The sequence below is a fragment of the Labrus bergylta genome, chromosome 14 (genome assembly GCF_963930695.1).
Source record: "Labrus bergylta chromosome 14, fLabBer1.1, whole genome shotgun sequence".
Classification (NCBI taxonomy): domain Eukaryota; kingdom Metazoa; phylum Chordata; class Actinopteri; order Labriformes; family Labridae; genus Labrus; species Labrus bergylta.
Window position 1 is genome coordinate 4131630 of NC_089208.1, and position 20854 is coordinate 4152483.

The 20854-nt window shown below is 40.4% G+C and overlaps 1 protein-coding gene across 6 annotated transcripts in view; it reads right to left on the reverse strand.

Moving 5' to 3' along the window:
* Nucleotides 1-20854, reverse strand: part of cadm1a (cell adhesion molecule 1a) — a 407268-nt gene that overhangs the window by 108251 nt on the left and 278163 nt on the right. For 5 of the 6 annotated variants that reach the window (XR_010668654.1, XR_010668653.1, XR_010668652.1 and 2 more), the window contains exon 2: nucleotides 19335-19352. The exons of the other annotated variant lie outside the window; for it this stretch is intronic. Coding sequence is in view for 1 of the 5 variants with exons in the window: in XM_065962782.1 (XP_065818854.1) it covers nucleotides 19335-19352 (18 nt within the window). In the remaining 4 variants the exon portion in view is untranslated. The remainder of the gene's footprint in view (nucleotides 1-19334; nucleotides 19353-20854) is intronic. 6 annotated transcript variants of the gene reach the window in all.

Below are 20854 nucleotides of genomic sequence, written 5' to 3' on the forward strand. Positions count from 1 at the left end.
TTCATTGATTGAACTATCGTTTAATGTATTTAAGTAATGTGTGGCTTCATAGGTTAATAAAAAAGTTGAGGTTGCTTTTCCATACAAACTTGATGCAGTAAATGGCTGCAGAGTTGCATTCGGACTACATTCTTTCAACCACAATCTTTAAGAAGAAAAAAAAAACTCTTGGTGAATGGCGTGTGAAAGCTGTGTTATAGTGCAGGCGACTTGACAGCTAAAGGCAGCTGGAAAAAGGTCAAGATCCTTGTATGGCCTGACCACTTCAAACAGCGGAATCCCTCTTGGTGAGGATTTGAAGGAGGCAGCTCAGCTAATCTGTGTGTAGACGACTGTTCAGAAGGAGGCTCAAAGATATGGCACACAGAATTTGTGGGAGATGATCCCATTGGTCGGTTCAGGGATCAGACTGCACAAACAAGTCACTGATGGTGTCAGAAGAAGGTTCTTTTTGAATATACAGCATGCTGGTGGAGTATAATGGCACTAATATGTGATTATATCATGATAAATCTGTCATTTTATAACAATATTTGCATACTTTATGCAGTACTAAAAAAACCTAAAGTTCCAATCAGGATACAAGGAGATGAAATGGCAGATTATAGCACTGTGGTTTGGTTTGAGATGCACAAGATAATCAGAACTGCAGGAAACCCCAGACACAGCATTTTATCCGTTCCTCATCCTCTCTGTTGAGTCACCACAGAGCTGCTCACAAATTTGCATTGTTCTATTATTGATGTGTTGTGTATCTTTTAATGTGTTTATGAGTTTTACTGAGCAGTGAATGGTTTTATATAGCCCCGGTGGGTGGCACATTACAATGCATCATACTCGATGACTGTTTAGCATTTTTGTCATTTACTGAAAATAAACAGCTGCAGCTTTTTTTTTTTTTTTTTTTTCAAATTCATAATCCTGAGTGCAGTAAATTAATTCCTACAGCAATGAGGCCATTACAGAGGTGATTGAATATTTAAACATTGGCATGGCCTTGAATTTGTAAAAGATTTAAAGGCTTATTTTCTGAATATATTGTCAGTGTCACATTGAATATGCTCCCTCTGTTGCAGAAAGAACAATAAACCATTATAGCCTGAATGTATGCTGTTAAATGAAGGACAAGAAAAAGTGTTTATAAAGATTATATAGAAAGCTTTTTTCATGTTATGAATAATGTATTTTATTATGTACAAGGGTTGTAAAGGTTCACAGAGTTCAAGGTTTGGTACATGTTTAGTACAACAGGAAAAAGCAACAAGAAGTCCTGAAAGTATAAGTCTACATTTGTTTGTAACCCTCAGTGATGTCAGATACATTTCTTCTCCCCTTTGCTCCTCTACTCTGCTAATCTGGATGAGAACGCAGCATTTATCAACGAAGCTGTCAATCATGACATTACAGCCGCTTTTTTTGTTGTTGCATGAAACAACTGATTAAAACAAAGCTTCTGAGAAAACTGAAGACTTGGACACCTTTACTGCTGCCAGTCAGCAGGGGGAGCTCTACATATTTTTGGCTTCACACCCAGGTGGCTGTTGCGTCCATCTTGATACACAGTCTATCTTGACATTCAGACAGAGAAGTCCCCTATACATAGTTAATAAAGTTGATTAAAATGTAATAGGTTTGTCTTACTCTAAGTAAAAAGCAACAGTAATTATTCAGTATAGTTCTCACAGCTATATTCCAATAGCCCACCACCACACACACTCTGTACCTCTCCCTCTGCTGCTTGGTGGAACAGTGGATTTGTGACACATTATGTAAGACCGGGGTGTGAAGAGCTTTTTTAGGGTGTTACATGCTTGCAGTGAGCATGTAAGTGGCTTTTGTGCTACCACTGCTGCTGTATGCTGAACAAAACGCCTTTATCTCATTGTTTGGTTTTAATGAGCGCAAAGCTAATTTCAACAATGCCAGTGAAAAAAAAAAGAAAAAAAAAGGGGATCTCACTGCAGGATTTTACAGTGCTGCAACAATGTGGATTGTTTACGGTAATATAAAACAGCCAGAGTTAAGATTTGTCTTTTTGTTATTCGTTTGCATTCTGTTACATTTTATGTCAAACAGCTCCGTGCTGTATGTTTGCTTTCCTGCCCTTTCTATTCAGATTCTTTTTTTTCCCTCACCAGAATTTGTAGCTTCTGAAATCCTGCGAGTGAAATACAAACATTTATTTCAAGCATTGCTGCTTCATGGAAATGATCTCATTAGATAAGCAAAGCTGCAAACGCCCGGAGCCAAACTATGCACATCAGTTTAGTCCAGTGTTCTTATAATGTAAATGAGTCTTTTGAAAAATTAGGCAATTATGGAGTAATTATTGATAAATATGCAACAGCTGGTACAAGACTGATGTCAGAGTGTTGTTTCAAACATGCAGCTAAATGGATTTTCTGAAGAATTCAATACAATTACCACAAGGTTGCACCAAAACTTAGAGGAATTCATCACATCCACAGATGTAAGAGATCTAGAAATGTGATGTTTATCCTGAGAGCAACACAAAGAAAAGGTTTGAATCCAAAGAGTTAACTAAGCAATCACACTGAGATGCCATTATGTCCATTTTTTTGTCATCTATTGTTGGACAGTCATTTTTCTGTGCGGGAGGGGTTTGTTTTGTTTTCTCATACCAAATCCAATTAGCAGTGAGGGACCAATCTGTGCAGGACACGGCCAACATATAAGTTTTAATAGCTGCTGCTTGGGGCTTTTTTTTTGTTTTACTACAAGAAATAAACAACCTGATTAATTTCTGTGTGCTGACTTACAAAACCTGTAACGATGTTTATGGCTTTTTTTTTTCTTTCCTGTCAATACTTTCCATAAATTATTTTCCTTCTAAATTAGCTGCAGAAGATTTTCCTGTTGTTAGGCCGGCTGTAAAGTTTTTCACTGGTGGATTTGTTGTTCCAACTTTAGGACGCAGAGGTCGACGGGACAAACACCAGACTTATATGAGTTTGAAGGATGTGGAGATTTAGAGGACAGGAACAAGGATGATCATCATGGTTTTTAAATTCCATCAACAACTTCCAAGTAGAGACCGTTTCCTTACAGTGGCACCAAATTCAAGGCCAACCAAGGGATACCAAATACAGTGAGACATATCTGCATGGAACCATGAATAGCCAAATGTGGCGGCTGTGTGATGTGTCCTTGGGCAAGACACTTAACCCCAAATTTCAGGGTGTAGGTTTTTTTATGATTGGAATGTATTACTTCTGATGGTCACTTTAAAGAGCAACCTCTGCCATCAGTGTTAATGTGTAGGTGTGACATGCTAGAAGACCAGAAAAGTGCTATACAAGCTCAAGTCCATTTACCATTTGCATTGATCTTCATCGAAATTTGAGCAAAATGTCAAAGCTACAACATGCAGGACCTGCATTGACCAATGGGAAGTTTCATCTTTAAAAACAAAATGTCAGAGTCATCAAATTAAAGTGAAGTCGTCCTCTGGATACCACCAATGTCAATCCCTCATCCCATAACTAATGTACAGATATCTTGATCTGAAATGAGGTGCTTAAATGCCAGATAATAGAAAACTTAGTTAGCATTCATTTTGAGCTTTGCCCCATGGTTACCAAACAAAGACTCAGGAAACAAACAATACCCTGGAGGTTACTTATATCACTTAGTCCTCGTAGTTACAACCTAACAGGTGATAATGAAGATGAGGATATTTATAAAAATAGGCGATCTCTTTCCCAGTGGCCGTACACTGATTTTATTCAGTGCGTTGTGTTTTCCATAAAGTCTAAGCCGGCACTGCTTCAGCTGCATTTTCAGATTCATTTACATGCTCTCTTGCTCCCCAAAAGCCACTTAACTTGAAGAGTGCCTGCTGTTTGAAATACAGAGGGCACAACTGCAGCTCAGAAAAGCTTTGCAATGAGGTCTCCTGATACAGAGGCGAAATGTCACGATCGTGTCACTTGTGACACTCCACGGAAATTAGCTTTACTTTGAGAACAACTTCATAAAAGGGTGAAATTTTCCATATTTGCATCTTCACTTAATGGAAGATACTAAACGAGGACTGGGATTGATTTTGCTGCAGCCATGCGTGCAGAAATAAAGTGTTGGAATTAAACAGAGCCAGAAGTTCTTTGCTTTTGTAGGTGTGGAGGAAAACTCCAATTTAATGGATTTAAGCAAAGGTCAGTAAAGGTAACATAAAATAAAGGATGTTTTTGTTTCTGACAAATAATGGGAATATATTGTTCTTGGATTTTGGTTTCCACTTTGTGTGTATCGATCAGTTTTACATCCGTCTGTACGCATCTGTGGTCTTAAAAGAACAGCTAATCTCCTGTTCAACTTCAGAAAAAATATGAAAAGGTAGAGCCCGTTATTTTTAATCTTCAAACAAAAATAGGAACAAATTTTGATATTTTCCATCTTGACCATCAATTTAAAGTGTTTGAAGCATAGCATGTATAAACATGGACGTAGTCTCTGAAAAAATATTTTTTATATTTGAAGCCCAGCAGTGGCAGTCGCCATATTGGAAATGAAAACAAATGAGATATACTGTATAAAAAAAACTACACCCTGTACAGTTTGTACCAGACAGGAAACATGCTGTCAAAATGTGTCTTTTAATTTGGGTCTTATTGGAACTTTGGGGTCTTTTGCAGCCTGCCTCAAGTGGACAATCGAGAAACTTATTTTTGTGCACTTCTGTATTGACCAGAGGTTGTCACTACTTGGTTTACAGTGAATGATTGTTTTGAGATATCTGGGTTCAGGGAAATTTGCCCTATAGCTGTAAATGTTTAATGACAAAAAATGTCAACAACAAACTGTAAAAAAACAAACGTCCAGCAGACACAATGGAAAACTTTAAAAAGTTATACTCATGCTTTCAGGCTAGATTTCACTCTAGTTTCACCTCCAACTTTAACAACAACAATATCTGGCACTGACTGCTTTTTTTTTTTTAAGAATGAATTTACAACAGCAGTCTCCATGTATATTGAAAACAAGGTTTCAGAGAGAAAAGGTGGCAGACAGGAAAACCAACACAATGGGCTAAAACAACAGAGGGGTTAAGTTTTGGGGGGGCTCAGGATTAAAAAAACACTGTTATGTCATTACATGAAGCCTTATAATCCATTGATTTAATTGACTCATAAGTACAAATGTTTATACTGCAAACTTTTGTAAGTGTAGCTTTCAGTGTTATGAAAATTACCGCAATGTCTTACAGATATTGATAGTCTTAATTCAGAAGTAATTATATCGCTCTAACCTTCAACAGCCCACATCAGTCAGGGTATCCCCTCTGATGATTGGCCTCATTAGGTTTCACTGTCAGCATGTGTAACAACCTCCACTCATCTCCCACCGGGCCGTTACATAAACCACGTGCATCACTTTACATACCACTTCCTACAAATTAACATCCAAAGCAGGCCGTCCTCCCCTCTCTAACTCACAACCCCCCCCCCACCGTTCATGCCCCTCTTTGCTCCGAGGAGACAGAGGGGAGGGTATTGTAGCTGGATTCAAATAAAGAAATCGAGGAAGTAAACAGAGGAGTGGCGAGGGAGGCAGGATGGGAACGATGGATGGTGTGCGGTTGCCGGTCGGCGCCACTAATGATGAGGAAAATGGAGGGTCATGTGGGAACCATGGCTGGATGGAGAGAGAGGGAGTTGGTGTGGTATGAAGAGTCAAAATCACTTGAGTGGTGGGCGGATGTTTTATATATGTGTGTGTGCGTGTGTGCGCGCGTGTTCTCTGTCCACCCGCTCAGGTCGTGTGTGTTGACATGTGTTTATATTACTCGATGACGGTGCATGCCGAGTCAAACCAGGTTATCCGCGAGTGTGTGTGTGTGGTTGTGAACGTGCATGTTACAGAAGTACAGGGGGGGGGGGGCTCGGAGGGCTCGGCAGCCAAGTGATTAATGCGTCAGAGAGGCAGCTGTGGTCTGGGCTCACTCATTTGGAAATATATTTCAAAAAAGAAAGCAGGAGGAAGATAGTAGGGAGGAGGAGGAGGAGGAGGAGGAGTTGCTTCTATATCCCCTGCCAGATAAACAAAAGCCGAGAGCCTTTACCGGGGTCGAACAGGGCAGTGAAGGAGAAAGAGAATTAGAGAGTAGAGGAGGGAGGTAGAGGGCACTGCAGCATCCTTCTGTCCTCTATTATATCAACACTCATTAGTGTCTCCTTTAAGCATCAATGTGTCTTCAGTCCCTCCATGTACTGTGAGCTTTCAGATAATGAATACAACAATGACTGGGAGGTGTTCAGAAGATAATTATGGTTAATTAAAACTCGGGTATTGTAGCCAAGCTTTGGCCAGTTTTTATGTGTATAAATTGTCAAGTCCACAAGTTCTCTCTCTCTCTGAATGTGTCAAACGTGGCTATGTGGTCTGAGGAACTTGGCTTCAAAATGTGACTATGTGTATAAAACATGGACGTAGTCTAACTAACTTCACCAGTGGTATGTGAAGAAGTTTTTTAAACATGTCAGTCCATTCAGTCACTTCAATAATTGTGTATATTTATGAGTAACTCTTATGGGCAGATTCCACAAGATATGTTCTGTACAAGTCCTGCACTTCGGTGGGGGAACGCGTCCTGTCTAGTCAACGCTTGTGTTTCCACTACATGCGACGCAGTCACTCACCGGCGCGTGCCAGAAGCGCCACTCCACTCCAAATACACTCCAAGTCTAATTTTGAGGTAACTCACTGCATACAGGCGTCGTGCTGAAATGAGCAGATTGACCCAGACCAGAAGTCAGACAAGGGAACGCATAGAGCAGCCTTTCCCAAACTTAAAACTGCCGCGGTCCACTTTGATATACAACCTCAATACCCACCTGTAGTATCCACATGGCCCACCAGGGGGCCGCAGCCCACACTTTGGGAAGCACTGGCATAGAGCATTAAATCAATTTCAAAATAAAACAATGTACAGACACCCAATTGTATATATGATCACTTTATCAAGAGGGGGGTGGGGGCCATTTTCAGGGGTGGGTCTCTTGATTATGGCGGGACTGTTTGGGTTGTGATGCGGTTGGGATGGGTGGTTTCTTAACTGGGCGCTTGTTCCCTTTGATTGGGGAATAGTTATCTTCTTTCAAACTCTTGTCTGGTAATTTTTTGTTTGTGTTAATTGCAGAGCACTTTGTAACTTGTTTTTGAAAAGTGCTACATGAATAAAGTTTTCATCATTGAGTTTCAGTTGATCAATCACAAACATTTAAAAACAGTTTTTCTTTTCAATCAAGTCATAGCCAGTTTCATTAAATGTTGTGTTAGAAGCAAGAGATGTTATCATTAATTGGGTCTGTCAGTACCAGATTTCAGATGACTGCTTGTACCATGAGAGTTCTTTTAAAACTGTTTGGCCGTTTGATTGAATTAGTCAGTTCCTGAGAAAACTTGAGCACTTGGCTTCACTGGCAGTCGTGTTCCTGGCAAAGCTAGGTTGAAATCATCGTTGCAGCTGCAGTAACCAGACGCCCGGTCAGATACAGCTCATTATTATAGTCGATACATGTTTCTTTAAAGAATGAATGACCTACCTTAAACAAAATAGTACTTTGAACAATCATCTTTCTCTAAACAGACCCAGGAGAGAGTTATCTCTGACCAATAAGCATCCAAGATCATTTGAAAGCAGCATGTAAGGCTGAATAACTGAACATAATGCTAAATGTGCGACTTTGCTAACTGCTGTAAAGTCACCTCCAAAATAAGGAGTGCAGCTGGAGACAACTTCAGGGTGGCTCCTGTGTATCTTGACTGAACCGTTTTAACAGTGCAGCAAGTCGTGTGTATATTCTGTCGAGTCAGGCAGCTGCAGAACAGCGTGAGAAAGCAGAAAAAGGGGGGATATCTTCCCATCATCTCCTGACACACGCTGGGCAAAGCAGGTTTACTCTTCAGCGGCCTCGCCAAGTGACAACTGATGACGGAGAAGTTCTTTCCAGGAATGAAAAGCTCACAGCCATGCAGTCTACCTTGTCAAACAAAAAGCCCCCGATGGTGTCATGTGATTCACACATTTGACTATAAAGTATTTGATGGCTTGAAGAATATGCAACTCGTACATAAGTTGAATTATTCAGACAGCGCCTCGTCCTTCCTTAGAGTCGGTTGATTAAGATACATTAAAGATTGATTAACTGTACTGTTGTCTGTTGTTGTGTTGGGGGGGGGGGGGCATCGAAGGTAGCCAAGCCCACACTATATGGATAGTCACAAAAATCAAAGCGATAGCCAATTGGGAAGCGAGCTGACTGAAGAATGAAACACAACTGTCACAAATCAGTTTTAACTCTCTTACAGCTCAGGTTCAAAAGGAGTCCAAAAACTACCGCAAACACTTCCTGCTTGACATCTGCCGTGATGATGTCAAGCAGGAAGTGTCGACGAGCAGCTGACTCAAATCACAACGCAGAGGCTGTTGTAGTTTGAAAGGTTGAATCATAACAGAAACACACAATCCGGACAGCAACAGGCACAAACCAATAGTTATCTGACCTCTGAATTTAGCCAAGTCATAAGGTCATTTTCTGATACTCGTACACAAATATCCACACACCCTTTCCTGGTAATACACCAGTTGTCTGGCCAAGAAATTTGTAGGAAATGGTCTTTATATAGCACACATGTTGTAATTGCCCAGTGTGATGATCGCCCATAACGGAATGATTGGGATGTTATAAAAGAACTGCTCCGAGAGAAATAAACAGATCCTCGATTCACAAGCCATACGTCTCTGTCTGAAGAGCATTTACTCTTCTACAAGGCTCGTCTGTAAATGGCTCACTGTGAGCTGACAAAAAAGTTTATTTTCAGGTGTTGACAACAAACATTTCAACAAACAGATTTGGATATTATCGATGCACCTCTATCTCCACTTTGTAAGATGAGCTACCAAGCTCTGTTGAGTGAGAAGGGGAGTGTCAACGCCTTGTAGAGCCCCCTCCTTCCTTTCACCGTTGACGCGAGTGACAGCGAGGAAAATAGAAACGGGGCGTTGGGGTGAAAACGGTGCGATGTGACACTCCAACAGGAAACAACAGAACAGTTTAGAGAGCCGGGACTCTGGTTGGTTATTGGGGAAATCTACCAGTGTGTTAGTTTTTATGCACTACTAATTGCTGGCGATGGTTAAAATGAAAGTTTTATATAATCCAGGACTCCTGTTGTCACTTGAGGTATTTATATGTATTAAACCACGTCATTACTTTTTTCTTTAACCAGTGTCCAGGTGCTTATTGCTTCATCCTCAGTAGAAGACACATTTCCCGATCTTGACTCGAAAGTTGACGATGAATCAACAACATGTTGACACAAGTTTAACAATTGTAATATCACTCATGCTGGAGTCACTCTATTTGAAGGTTGACTTTAACTCCAGGAGATGTCTGCACAGTTTTGGATCCACTAAAGCTCTGAACTGAAGTTAACATCAGGCTGATACACTGGACTCCTGAATAGTGTGGATTAGGCTTTAGAAGTTGGCGTCACATAATTTGCGACACAGCCATCCACTAGCCGATTTGTTGTGTTATTAGGGGAGGAGGGATTCTGGGTCTGGCCTTAGTCCACTGATATTTTTGAAAACCCATTCTGCTTTCTTTTGTATCCCTTCAGTCTTTTCCATCTAATATAGAGTAGCCTACACACATATGGAGCTTTTTGCTGGCTAACCGCAGAAAGGTCTTTTGATGTTGGAGCAACAGAACATAGTGTGAACTGCACAGCGTGATAGAAAAGAATGTTTGGTGTTTTTTTTGTTTGTTTGTTTGTTTGTGGATCAATTTAAAAGAGGGATGGCAAAAGAAGGAGCTAACTGGTTAGAGCTTCAGGCAACAGATGCTTTTTTGTAAACTAGCAAACCTTCATCCCGTCCAGGCCTGCAGGCAGTGCAGGTATCCAAGACATGTAGAAAAGCTCCATCACTGATGGGTTCTTTTTTGGGCCTTAATTTGTGCAGCTACACTTGAAAACATAGTGGAAATATTGTCTTTGAGAAATAGAGTATTTTCTTAAACACTTGTGTTAGAAAGAGAGCATGCTAACCTTTGTGTTTATGAATAAAAATGGGACACAATTTATCACAGGAAGACATCAGGCAGGCGGGGAAAAACAGAACAATAAAAAGTGACATTTGGCAATCTCAGGAGACGATGTTAATGATGGAGGGAGAAACGCTGGTGGGAGTTTTGTCTGTCTGCAAAAACATGCGTTCTGAAAATTAATAGCTTAGACACAGTCATGCCTGTTGTCTTATCTTATTGCTGGTTTTACATTCCCGTGTGCTCAGAGGTACTGAGTAAAACAGCAATCAGGACTCCTGTGCAAATGGAGCGAGCCGTGGAGTTTAGTAACAATGGGATGAACATCGGCCAGCAGATCAGGCTTTTCTATTACAAGAGGTCCACTAAGGAATTAACCATGAAGCCAGATGTGTGGAGCAGAACCATCAAAGTCTTCAACCAGGCTGACTAGAACATTAAGTCAGAGTTTATTATAAGGGTGGACGGACATGACTTGAGGCCTTTAACAATGAAAATGGTAAATGGAGTAAAAAGCTTGTATTGCCCTTTTCTAGTGTTTTGAATTGAATTTGTTATACTTTACTAATCCCTGAGGGGAAGTTCTGGTTTTACACTCTGTTATTTTAGAGACATGTTTCTCACACACACATAGGCCCAAATCACACACATGCACAAACAGGACATGTTCAAGTGGGGCTGCTACACAGAGCTTTTATTTTGAAGTTGCAAAGTTAATTCTTCCTGTTTCCTGCTCCAAAAAACCCCCCCAAAAAAACAGTAAACGTTGTTACTGTGTCGATGTTTACGAAATGTTTATAAATGTAAGAATCATTTTGTTTGTCAAAGCTTAACCTTAAATCCTCCTGAACTTAACAAAATAAAAGTCTTTATTTACTGTGAAGAGCGGAGCGCACCAGAGCGGTTGGGAGTTCAGTGCTTTGCTCAAGGGCACTGAACTCTAAAAGTGCCCTGGCACCTCTCCAGCTACCAGACCAACTTCCATATTATGGTCCGCACCGGGACTTGAACCAGCTAGTAACCAAACCCAAATCCCTAAGAACTGAGTTACTGCCGCCTGCCGTCTTCTGGCTACTCAAAGCGTTTTCACACCACAGGTCACAACGACACATTGACACCCGTTGGTAGAGGGTGATATGTAGAGTAAACCATCAGTCTTAAATTATCCATTCATACACATTCATACACCGCCTTCAAAGTTGCAGGAGCAACTTAAGTTAAGTGTGGTTAAGTGTCTTGCCCAAGGACACATCGGACATGTTGCTGCAGGAGCTCGAACCCTCGACCTTCCTGAGAGATGACATCTCTACCAACTGAGCCACAGCCGCCCCCAGTGTGTACAGTACCTGCTGCACTCTGATTGGCTGGTCTGCTTCATTTGATACCTGCACACACTTCTCTTAACTATCAAACGAGGGGCTGCACACGGGGGTTTATAACTTTAAGATGGTTTAATTAAAACAAATGATTTAATCATCCTCAAATGACTGAGTGTCACCCTCTGTTGAGAAACCACATTTTATTAAATTCCCTAATTAAAGAATGAATATTTAATGCCACCCCGTACTGTAAATATCCAGCTGATGTTAAATTATCCCAAACTATGATTGCATAGCCCTATAACCTGATTTTATTTCATTATAATTAATCATATTCTCCTTTCTTTTGACAGAAGCACAACGTGAGAGGCTTTTTTTTAGGAAAATTTTCTACACTCGCTTCTTTACCGCCTCCATCCTTCCTTCCTTCAAATCATATTACTGCGAACGTGTCGGCGAAGATGGATCTTACCACCGAGTCGCTCACAGTGATGGGGTCACGACTGATTGACTACATTTAAGTTAAATCACTGCTTTATCTCATCAGGAGGTGACAGCGAGCAGCAAAAACAAAAAGTTTATTCATCTCCAAATGTCAAAGATAATCACTTTAAACTGGCTCTGTCGTTAGATACCGCCTGCATTGTGACACATTAATTAGCGATGATCATAGCTGAAACAACTGTGTCGTTTGCTGAAATGAGGAAGACGTGACTGTGGTCAAAGGTCAACCGTTGAGATTTTATTACACTCTCAAAACAGCAGATAAAACCACAAACACTCCCCGACAGAGAGGAGTTTGTCTTTAAAGCAGGAGGGCAGAGGTTTAGGAAACAGATGTTTTAAAAAGGTTTCTGCAGTTGAAGCTGTTTTGTATGTTGTCAAAGATATTATCCTGGGGTTCTTTAAATTAAATTAAATTCATATACATATACAGATTATTCGCCTTCTTAACTTGTTTTGGCAGCTCTGCTGTAAGTCTGACTCTGGTTACCTGGAAACAGCCAGTCATTTGTGTTAATTAGGAAAATAATCTTTGCCCCTGAACAAACTCCAACACATCGGCCTAACTTTATTAACAAATCAATCTTTTGAATCACCTAGTGTTTAAAAGTAGTACTGCAGTCCATATTTTAAACCATTTGTGAGAGCTGTCTCCCCCCCCCCCCCCCACCTCCTCTCTAGAGTTGATGCTCACTCAGGTCACCATGTGGTGGACTCTGAAGCTTCAGTGTTTATCCAGCTCTGCATGGGTCTGTAAACCTTTCTGTGTTCTAACCTCTCTCCATTTTTCAAAAGCATCTCCAATATTGATCCTAGTTTGAGCACGTTTCTGCTCGTGGAGCTTATTAGAAACATGCAGAGGCTTTTTAGGTCGGGTACAATCACTTCTATCTGAACCACTTCTCTTGACCGCTTCCATCGCTGCAACACCTGTTGACCTGATAACTGCTCTCATATCTGACAAACTGAGGGGCGTCCAAAACGGCCGTGTGGCGGGGGTTGCCTTAGAACCGCCTACCTTCTCTGGTCCAAACAAATCCAGAGCATTCAGGAGCAGAATCTAAAGTTAGAAGGAGGACATGCTGGCTGCTGCATTGTTGTCAGAGAAGCCAGCACTTCAACATAGCATGTTTCCTTAATGTCTGATCAGAGAGTAAGCTCACTTCATCATTTCAGTCAGTAGATATCTTACACATTGGTTCTTTAACTAAATAGCCATGTAGTAATAGTGATATTACTTGATTTTTGTGAAGCCCTCCCATCTTTGGTAGTAATTATATAAACACTTATTTAAAATGCTAAATATCAGTAGAAGACAAAGCTAAATGTGGTGCTTTCTTTTAAAAAAAATATCACATAAATCAAAAAAACAACAACAACAGAAGGTTTAAACAATTGCAGTTGCCCCTTTGCTCCTTCATAATGTGCTTTTACTCCGTCTTTGTAGTTCATTGTGAGCAGATGGAGCTGCCTACGTTAAATCTCTTCAACTGAGCTCTCCAAGTCCCTTCACTGCAGATGAGGGCATGGAGTTCAACCTCTCCGCCTCCTGTAAAGTGTTAGTAGAATACCATGAAGCTTGGCTATTCTTTAGATTTGTATTGTCTCTCTCTATATATCATAAGATAGATTTGATCGTTTTTTTATGACATAGTTTTTGGTTTAGTTTATAAATTTGGACCTCAGCCACTTCTATCAGTAGTGATTATTTTAAATCACCTTCAGAACCCGTCCAGTAATTACCTGAACGAACCCATGAGTCACCGCGAGTCAAGACAAGGTCTCTTTAATAAACGAGCTGCATCCTCAGCTCACACTATCGCTCTAAGCAGCTCACGTATTGACAAATGTAGATTGCAATGCATTGGACTGGGGACTATTGACAATGCAATAGCGGAGACACATCCTGTGGTGGTGGGGAAATGTTCTGGGTGCAGTGAGAGATGACCTTGCTGAATACATATTCGGAAGGGAAACGCTGATAGAGCTTCAGTAGCCTGGGAAATTGAACCTGTGTTATAAAAGAAAAGCACACGGGATGACAAGCAAACAGCATCCGCGTGTGATTGATTTAGTCATTAATCTGGGTTGTACTGTGTGTGTGTGTGTGTGTGTGTGTGTGTGTGTGTGTGTGTGTGTGTGCCTGCGCTCGTACATAAATGTGTGTTTAAAGAGGCCTCTCTCTCTGTGCACACATGGATAAGACTCCCTGTGTTTAACTGCTGCGTCCCTCAGCCCACCTCCATGTGCTCATGTCTTCTATTCTATTGATTGGCATACAGAACAAACACACACAGTCACCCACACAGCAGAGCTCGAGTCATGTCTGTAGTGGTGGGTCAGCTAAAAAAGCACTGTGACCTTTGACAACAAGAAAATACTTTCTGAAAAATCCTACAGTTTTTCCGCTCTGGTTTACTCCAGCGAGGACAAGAAAAACATATTCAGAAGACGTCAAGTTCAGCATAAGTCAGGAGAGTCTTCTGTGAGGCAACTACTGCTCTACTTCTATTCTTCTTCTACTCATAGTACTACTATTCTACTTCTCTTATGACTGCTTCTACCTCCACTGTCATTTCACTTACTACTCCTACAATTATCACTTGACTAACGACTGTCAGTTCAAGGCCTGATGTTTACGCCTTGCGACGTCTGTGGGGAGGTGATCTGACCCCTGTACCGCCATCGGAGGGAGGTAACAGAGGCGTTAAGGGACTTGACCTCGATCAGCGGAACTAGCAGGAAGAACAGAGTGTGTGTATGTGGAGCTACCAGTGTTCCTCTACATGTCGTTCTTCCACAACACCGTAACCCAATGTGAATTCACCGAGTGGGGCGCCAATATTACTCTCTTCTGGAATCAATATGAATGTATAAAGATGTGGTGACGGCTGAGCTTTGTTACTACACTGTCGTGGAATCACACTCTGAAATTCCTGCCCATTGTCCACCATGTTTGTTTACGCTGAAGTCACGACCGACTGCAAGAGATTTTGTGAGATTTTGAGGGTCTGGACTCTGATTGTTAGTGATTGGAATCTGTTAGTGTGTGGTGAGCTCTGAAAAAGGGGTTTAAGACTCTTAATGCTCTACCTTCTCAAAGTACTGTTACCACCACCACACCCCTCCATTATAACTCCTACTTCTACTATTAAATGTAGGAATACGCTCACTACTCCTCTAACTTCTTCTTCTACTTCAGAATCAGAATCTGGGTTTATTGCCAAGTACATTTACACATACAAGGAATTTGACTTGGCGTATTGGTGCGAAACAACTAAAAAGGACATAAAGCAGCACTTGTACCACTTCTTACAGTCCCATTGTTTCCCCTTCTACTCCTAGAAAAACAACTTGTACCTTTGTAATGCCTGTTCCTGTACGGATATTGTTAACACCTCTTCTACTGCTATTCATTAATTTAGTTTGAGTCTATCATTTGTAGATAGTTTTATATTCTCTTTCAGTTTATACTAAAGGGCCAAACACAAACTGAGAATCTCACAAAGTACAGGAATGCATTGCTTAACCTTGCCATATTCACTCTGCATGTTACATAAGGTTGTGTCGAACAGCACAAAAGTACAAACAGGCAAAATAATGAGAGTAAAAAAAAACCTGAATAAAGAAGCCGGTAAACATGGTAAATGTACATAATGCTTCCACACAGAGAACAGGGGGGCACGCTGAGTGGGCTGCTGCTGATGCATGAAAATGAAGAGAACCTTATGCTATGGCCTCCAGAGTCACTACATCTGAAGCCAACACGAACACCTTCCGGGCATGGCCAGATTAACTCGGTAGGTGGTTCCACGCACCATTTTTCCAATTGACCCCCTGAGCCTTTTTCTTAATTAGCAACCCTTTTGTCTGTTCATTTCTTGATCCATATATTTATATTTTAGTCTAAAGCGTGTCAGGGAATTGCTAATCCAGGCTTGCCTGTGGGATTCTCTTGGAGAGACTTGTTAAAAAGCAATCTCCAGCAGCACATAATAACACCAAATTTGCAGGTATTTCTTTTGGACGGAATGCCGGTTAATCCCTGCAGGAGACTTTTACAGGTCTTTAGTATATCTTTGTAGGGCTGTTGGAAAGGTTTGTGGTGGATCTCACAGAGACTCTTGCTAACCCATCTGACTGTTTTTTACTGATAATGAGGAGAAACATTGACTTTACTTTAAGTCATATATATATAGAGGTCTGGAGCTCATCATATGCACTTTGACACTTTATATTTTGTGCATTCAAATATTTCTTTTTTTCAATTTTACATTATATTTCTATATTACTGTATTTATGTGTATTAGTAATTTGAGTGTTTATTGCATGACCTTGCGGAACAGTCTTTACATTTCACTGCACATCTGTATGAGCATGTGACAAAAACAAATCTTGAATCTTGAATATGCTTTCAAGACATTCACACTGTTGATTTGGTTTCTTTTACTGAAAAAGTCATTCCTGTACCAGTAGGGCTTTAATTCCAAAGTAGCAATGCATTAAAACTAATGAGAAGCTAATTCAATTCTTCAGTTGGTTTGTATTCATTAAGCCAAAATATGCTTTCTGATGCTTTTATCAAACTGCCTCTTAATGGACTCAAAGTGTAACATTTTGCCTGTGACTCTGCAGAGAACTTTAAACATGAATGCTGCTCAACAGGGCAACGATAATGAATCCAACTTTGGAAAAATCTGTGTCAAAGACATTTCAGACACATTGTAATTCAAAACCTTTCAAAAACCAACGATGGCTTTTTTCGAAACCCTCTGAAGTGCTGCTATCATTGGCAGAGAGTTCAAAAAGGTAAAAGAGCCATATTTGGCAGCTCACAGTCTCATTTGGCATAACTACTATTTCTGTCTAATGCAATAGATCTGAGATTAACCTGAACTCTGAGATTACAGCTTTATAAAGTGTCTTCATTTTCATCAAATGCTTCTTAAGAATTTGCAGTTTAGGAAAAGGGACTTTATTTTCTTAATTATTTCACTACCCAGGATAAAGAGCCTGCTTTGGTTTAAGTTCCACATTAAATTCAGACGAGATGATGATTGTTATTGGCAGCGCATGTTGGTGTGACTTTTTCGTTGCTGCTTGTGTTGGCAGCGGGCTGCAGAGAGCACCGCTGCTCGGTGGCAGCGGCATAAGTTTGTGACCGAGAAACAGACCTGTGAAGGACTGGGCTCCGTCCAATCGGCCCCGAGGGAGGATCTCTTACTGCTCAATTCTAATTCATGTACATATAAATAACTGTCAGTGGCTCTGCTAATTGGATTAAAAGGCTGGGTGGAGGAGAGACAAGGGAGAGAGAGGGAGGGAGTGGAGGAGGCTACAGAGGCAGCTAGCTTGATTTACAACAGGATATTTTATTTATTCTATGAGGATATCTCTGGAAGTACATCCTCACATCCTGACCCAGACAAAACAATGTACTTTTTTAAGTAAGTTTCACTTTTCTCAATTGTGTTTTAACGTATGTTAACCAACATACTTAAGATGGATGATGCAGGCATGACTTTATTTTAGCTCGACTGCCCCATTATTAATGAATAATTATCAGTTTTAACATATTTAAGATAGATGTTCCCGTATTACTCTTTCTTCCAAAGGCTACTTCTAATTTTCTGTTGATGCTGTTTGCCAGTCATGCTGATGCAATAAGTCCTTCAAGGCAACCTGTTGCCTGCAGTAGACATTTCTACTTCCTCAATTGATTAGGGCAGAGAAATCCCTGTCATCATCTATGTCAGCAGGGGAATGGTGAGTCTTAGTCAGTGAGATGGTCCAAGAGGGGCTGTGACCTATGGAGGGATGCCATTTGTGTGCATGCACCCACACACACAAATGCACTTGAGTTATTGACCTTTGCTATCTCTACAAATCATATCCACTTTTAAGTAACGCAAGAGAATAGCAACACATACATCTTCTTCAAAAAGAACAAAGTCCAAAGTGTCAATTTAAATTATTTTAAAGATTTCCTGCACACAAAAATACATTTTGTTTCAGTTCATTGACAGCCTGCAGAAGTTTGCTTGCAATTTTCTATGGTTTCATTTTTTATCCTTCCCTATGTACCTGTATTAAGAAATGGATGTGCAAAGTACTAATTTATCATTTCATGTACGAACACAAAAAAAAGAAGATACACTGAGATATAAAGAAAACGACTAGCAGCCCGCTGACATGCAGCCCAACAAGTTGATTTCCTCTGAAAAGGAAAGCAGCCAATCATAGTTTAGGATTTTGGGCGGCTCCTGGGGTGATTAATTTGATTTCAAGGGGTGCACATGCAACCCCATGAAAAAACACTTTGAAACATTAGTTCAGGAAGTGTTTTTTTTCTGACATACAGGGGCGTGTCCATAGGGGTGGCATGGGGTTTCATGCCCCCCCCACCTCCCCACCCTTGAAACCAAATTGATCAACCCAAGCAGTCTTTAAATATAAAAAATAATCTAGACATTACCTTAACACACGTGAAACAATGAGCAACTTAATGAGCCACATAAACAAGAAGAACATTCATTTTTAAACCTAGTTACCTGGCCAATAAGAAGAGACCAGCTCTTTCTCAGACAGAGCTTTTCTGTGACATTCAGGAGTGACAGTTAAAAAGGACTGTGTGACATTCTGATGAAGTCATCACTGTAAACAACACAATGGACAAACTGCTGCAAGTTCAAATCAACAGAGCGGGATATCGAGAGGATCTTGGCTGTCATTGGTTGTCAAAGCAGTTTTGTTTCTCCTGTTCAAAATGCAGAAAGGTTTACTTAACAAAAATTATAATTGTGTTTTTCTAAAGCAAGATTCTCATCATCAACTGTGAAATATGTTCTCCATCGAAGCCAATTAAAATGAAGAAGCAGTGAAAAGTAAAACCTGAGCAGTAAATTCTTCATATACTCTGCTTGTTTTAAATAACTGTGTGTTTTATATCAGTCTGATGGAGCCTGAAATAACCTTAATTAGTGCAAACACAGATATCAAAACATGAAAATGTCATTTTTACATCTAAATGGTTTTAGTTATTTTGAGGTAAAAAAAAATGCTTTTGCTTTTTATAATAAAAGCCTTCAGATCATTGATTTCTATCCTAGCTCTATCTGGGTAACTGCAGGGCACACTACAATGCTACGACCAGCTCTCTTCACAACACTGAAGATGCATCAGTCAGCAGCAACAGCAGCCGCATGAGATTTGGGAGAAATGGTCTGTGGAGAATGCAAGAGAGGCAAATAGAAGCACAATGTATGAGAGAATGAGAGAAGCTGAAATGGAGAAAGATTGCAGATTGCAGATTGCACGTCCCAATACACAAACACTATAAATGCTGAGAGGAAGCATGTCTGAAAAAAAAGAGAGACAGAAGCTGGAAAAATGGTGATAGGATGAGGTGAGGAGAAGCGGAGGAACACGGGAAAAGGCTTACCTGGTTCTTGTGCAGCTCCTGTTGTTGAAAGAGGAGGAGGAGGAGGATAGGTTGGGGAGGGAGAAGAAAAAAAACAGAAAGGGAGATTAGCATTTAAAGCCCCATTTAAAAATTAAAAGGCCCCCATCTGCGCGTGTGCATAGAGGAACATGCGTGTAAAGTACAGGAGAAGGCAGGTTTCAAATGCAAAGAAAAGTCACACATGCTGCTCCCCTCTGCAAGAAGAAAACAATCAACCCAAGGAACACAGCTGATTTCAGAAACACAGAGTTGCAAAAGTTAAGAGTATAAAGTTTAGAACTAAATGCAAATTCAGTTGGCTCCGAAAAAGAAAAAGGCTTTGATCTGCATGTTTCTGAGGTTTATACCAAAATGTGGAGGTTTGAAACTTCAGAGGAGCGGAAATCTAGAGCTATATTCAGCTACTTTCATGTCCACAGAAAAACAATAACAGAAGCTGCACTCAGACAGCGATAAACCAAAATGCATTAGAGCACAGAGTAATTATCTATCACCTTTAATGCATCAGGTCAACAGAAACAGGATAGTAAATGTACTGTATTAAAGGAGATGAATTATACTCTCTTTCACCATTAATGGTGTCAGTCTGGGACACTTATTGAGTTGCACTGTGAGATGTGTAGCTCAAAAACCTCCTTATTTATCTGATACTGGCGTTCTAAAATCCCTCATTTCAGCCTCTGCCTGAAACGCTTCATTTCAGATACTGTCTCTTTAAGAGCAGAATAGATCTCCTTTAATGCAACAGGTACAGCATGAAACCTGCTATCAGCTGAAACGAATGTCTCAGCTGTGTTGACATATCAGCACTATTGGTTATATTTTCAGCACTATTTATGTAGAAGAAGAATGTTGTTTGATATTTTGGGGTTATTTTTCTGCACTAGAAAAAAAACAACAACTTACAAAATTACCCAAAATATCAAACAACGTTCTTCTTTTGTAGAAACGCTGCTGAAAACAGTGAATCAAAAGTGCTGATACTTCGTCTTAATATTCTGAATTTGACCATTTGTATGCTAAAAATTCTACAAAGAGGCGTCCAAGATGTTTGTTTAGAGTGAAAAAATGTGTGAAGCAGCCTTTAGACGGACACAAACACTGCACACCAAAAGATCAAGAAGTGTACAGTGTATCTGTGTACATTGTATATTACCATCGGTGCAGACAGTACACAAAATGACACAAAAACTAAATTAATGAGTGAAAACTGACTCAAATGTATGAACTGGGACATCTGCATGAAATCCATCATTGGCGGGAACGAGCAGCGTTGGCCCACAGTATACAGTTGGCAACCACTTCGGCCCCCCATCATAGAAGATTTTTTTCCAGCCAAGTGAGCATCAGGATTCCAGCGACGAGGCAGTTTTTGATTAGTAAACCTATTTCCTCTTCAACTTCTGCCAAATCTCAATCATGGTGATATTCTAATTACCATTATCCAGAGCAAAGAAAGAGAGAGAGAGAGACAGGCATTGAGTGGGTGCGTGTGAGCG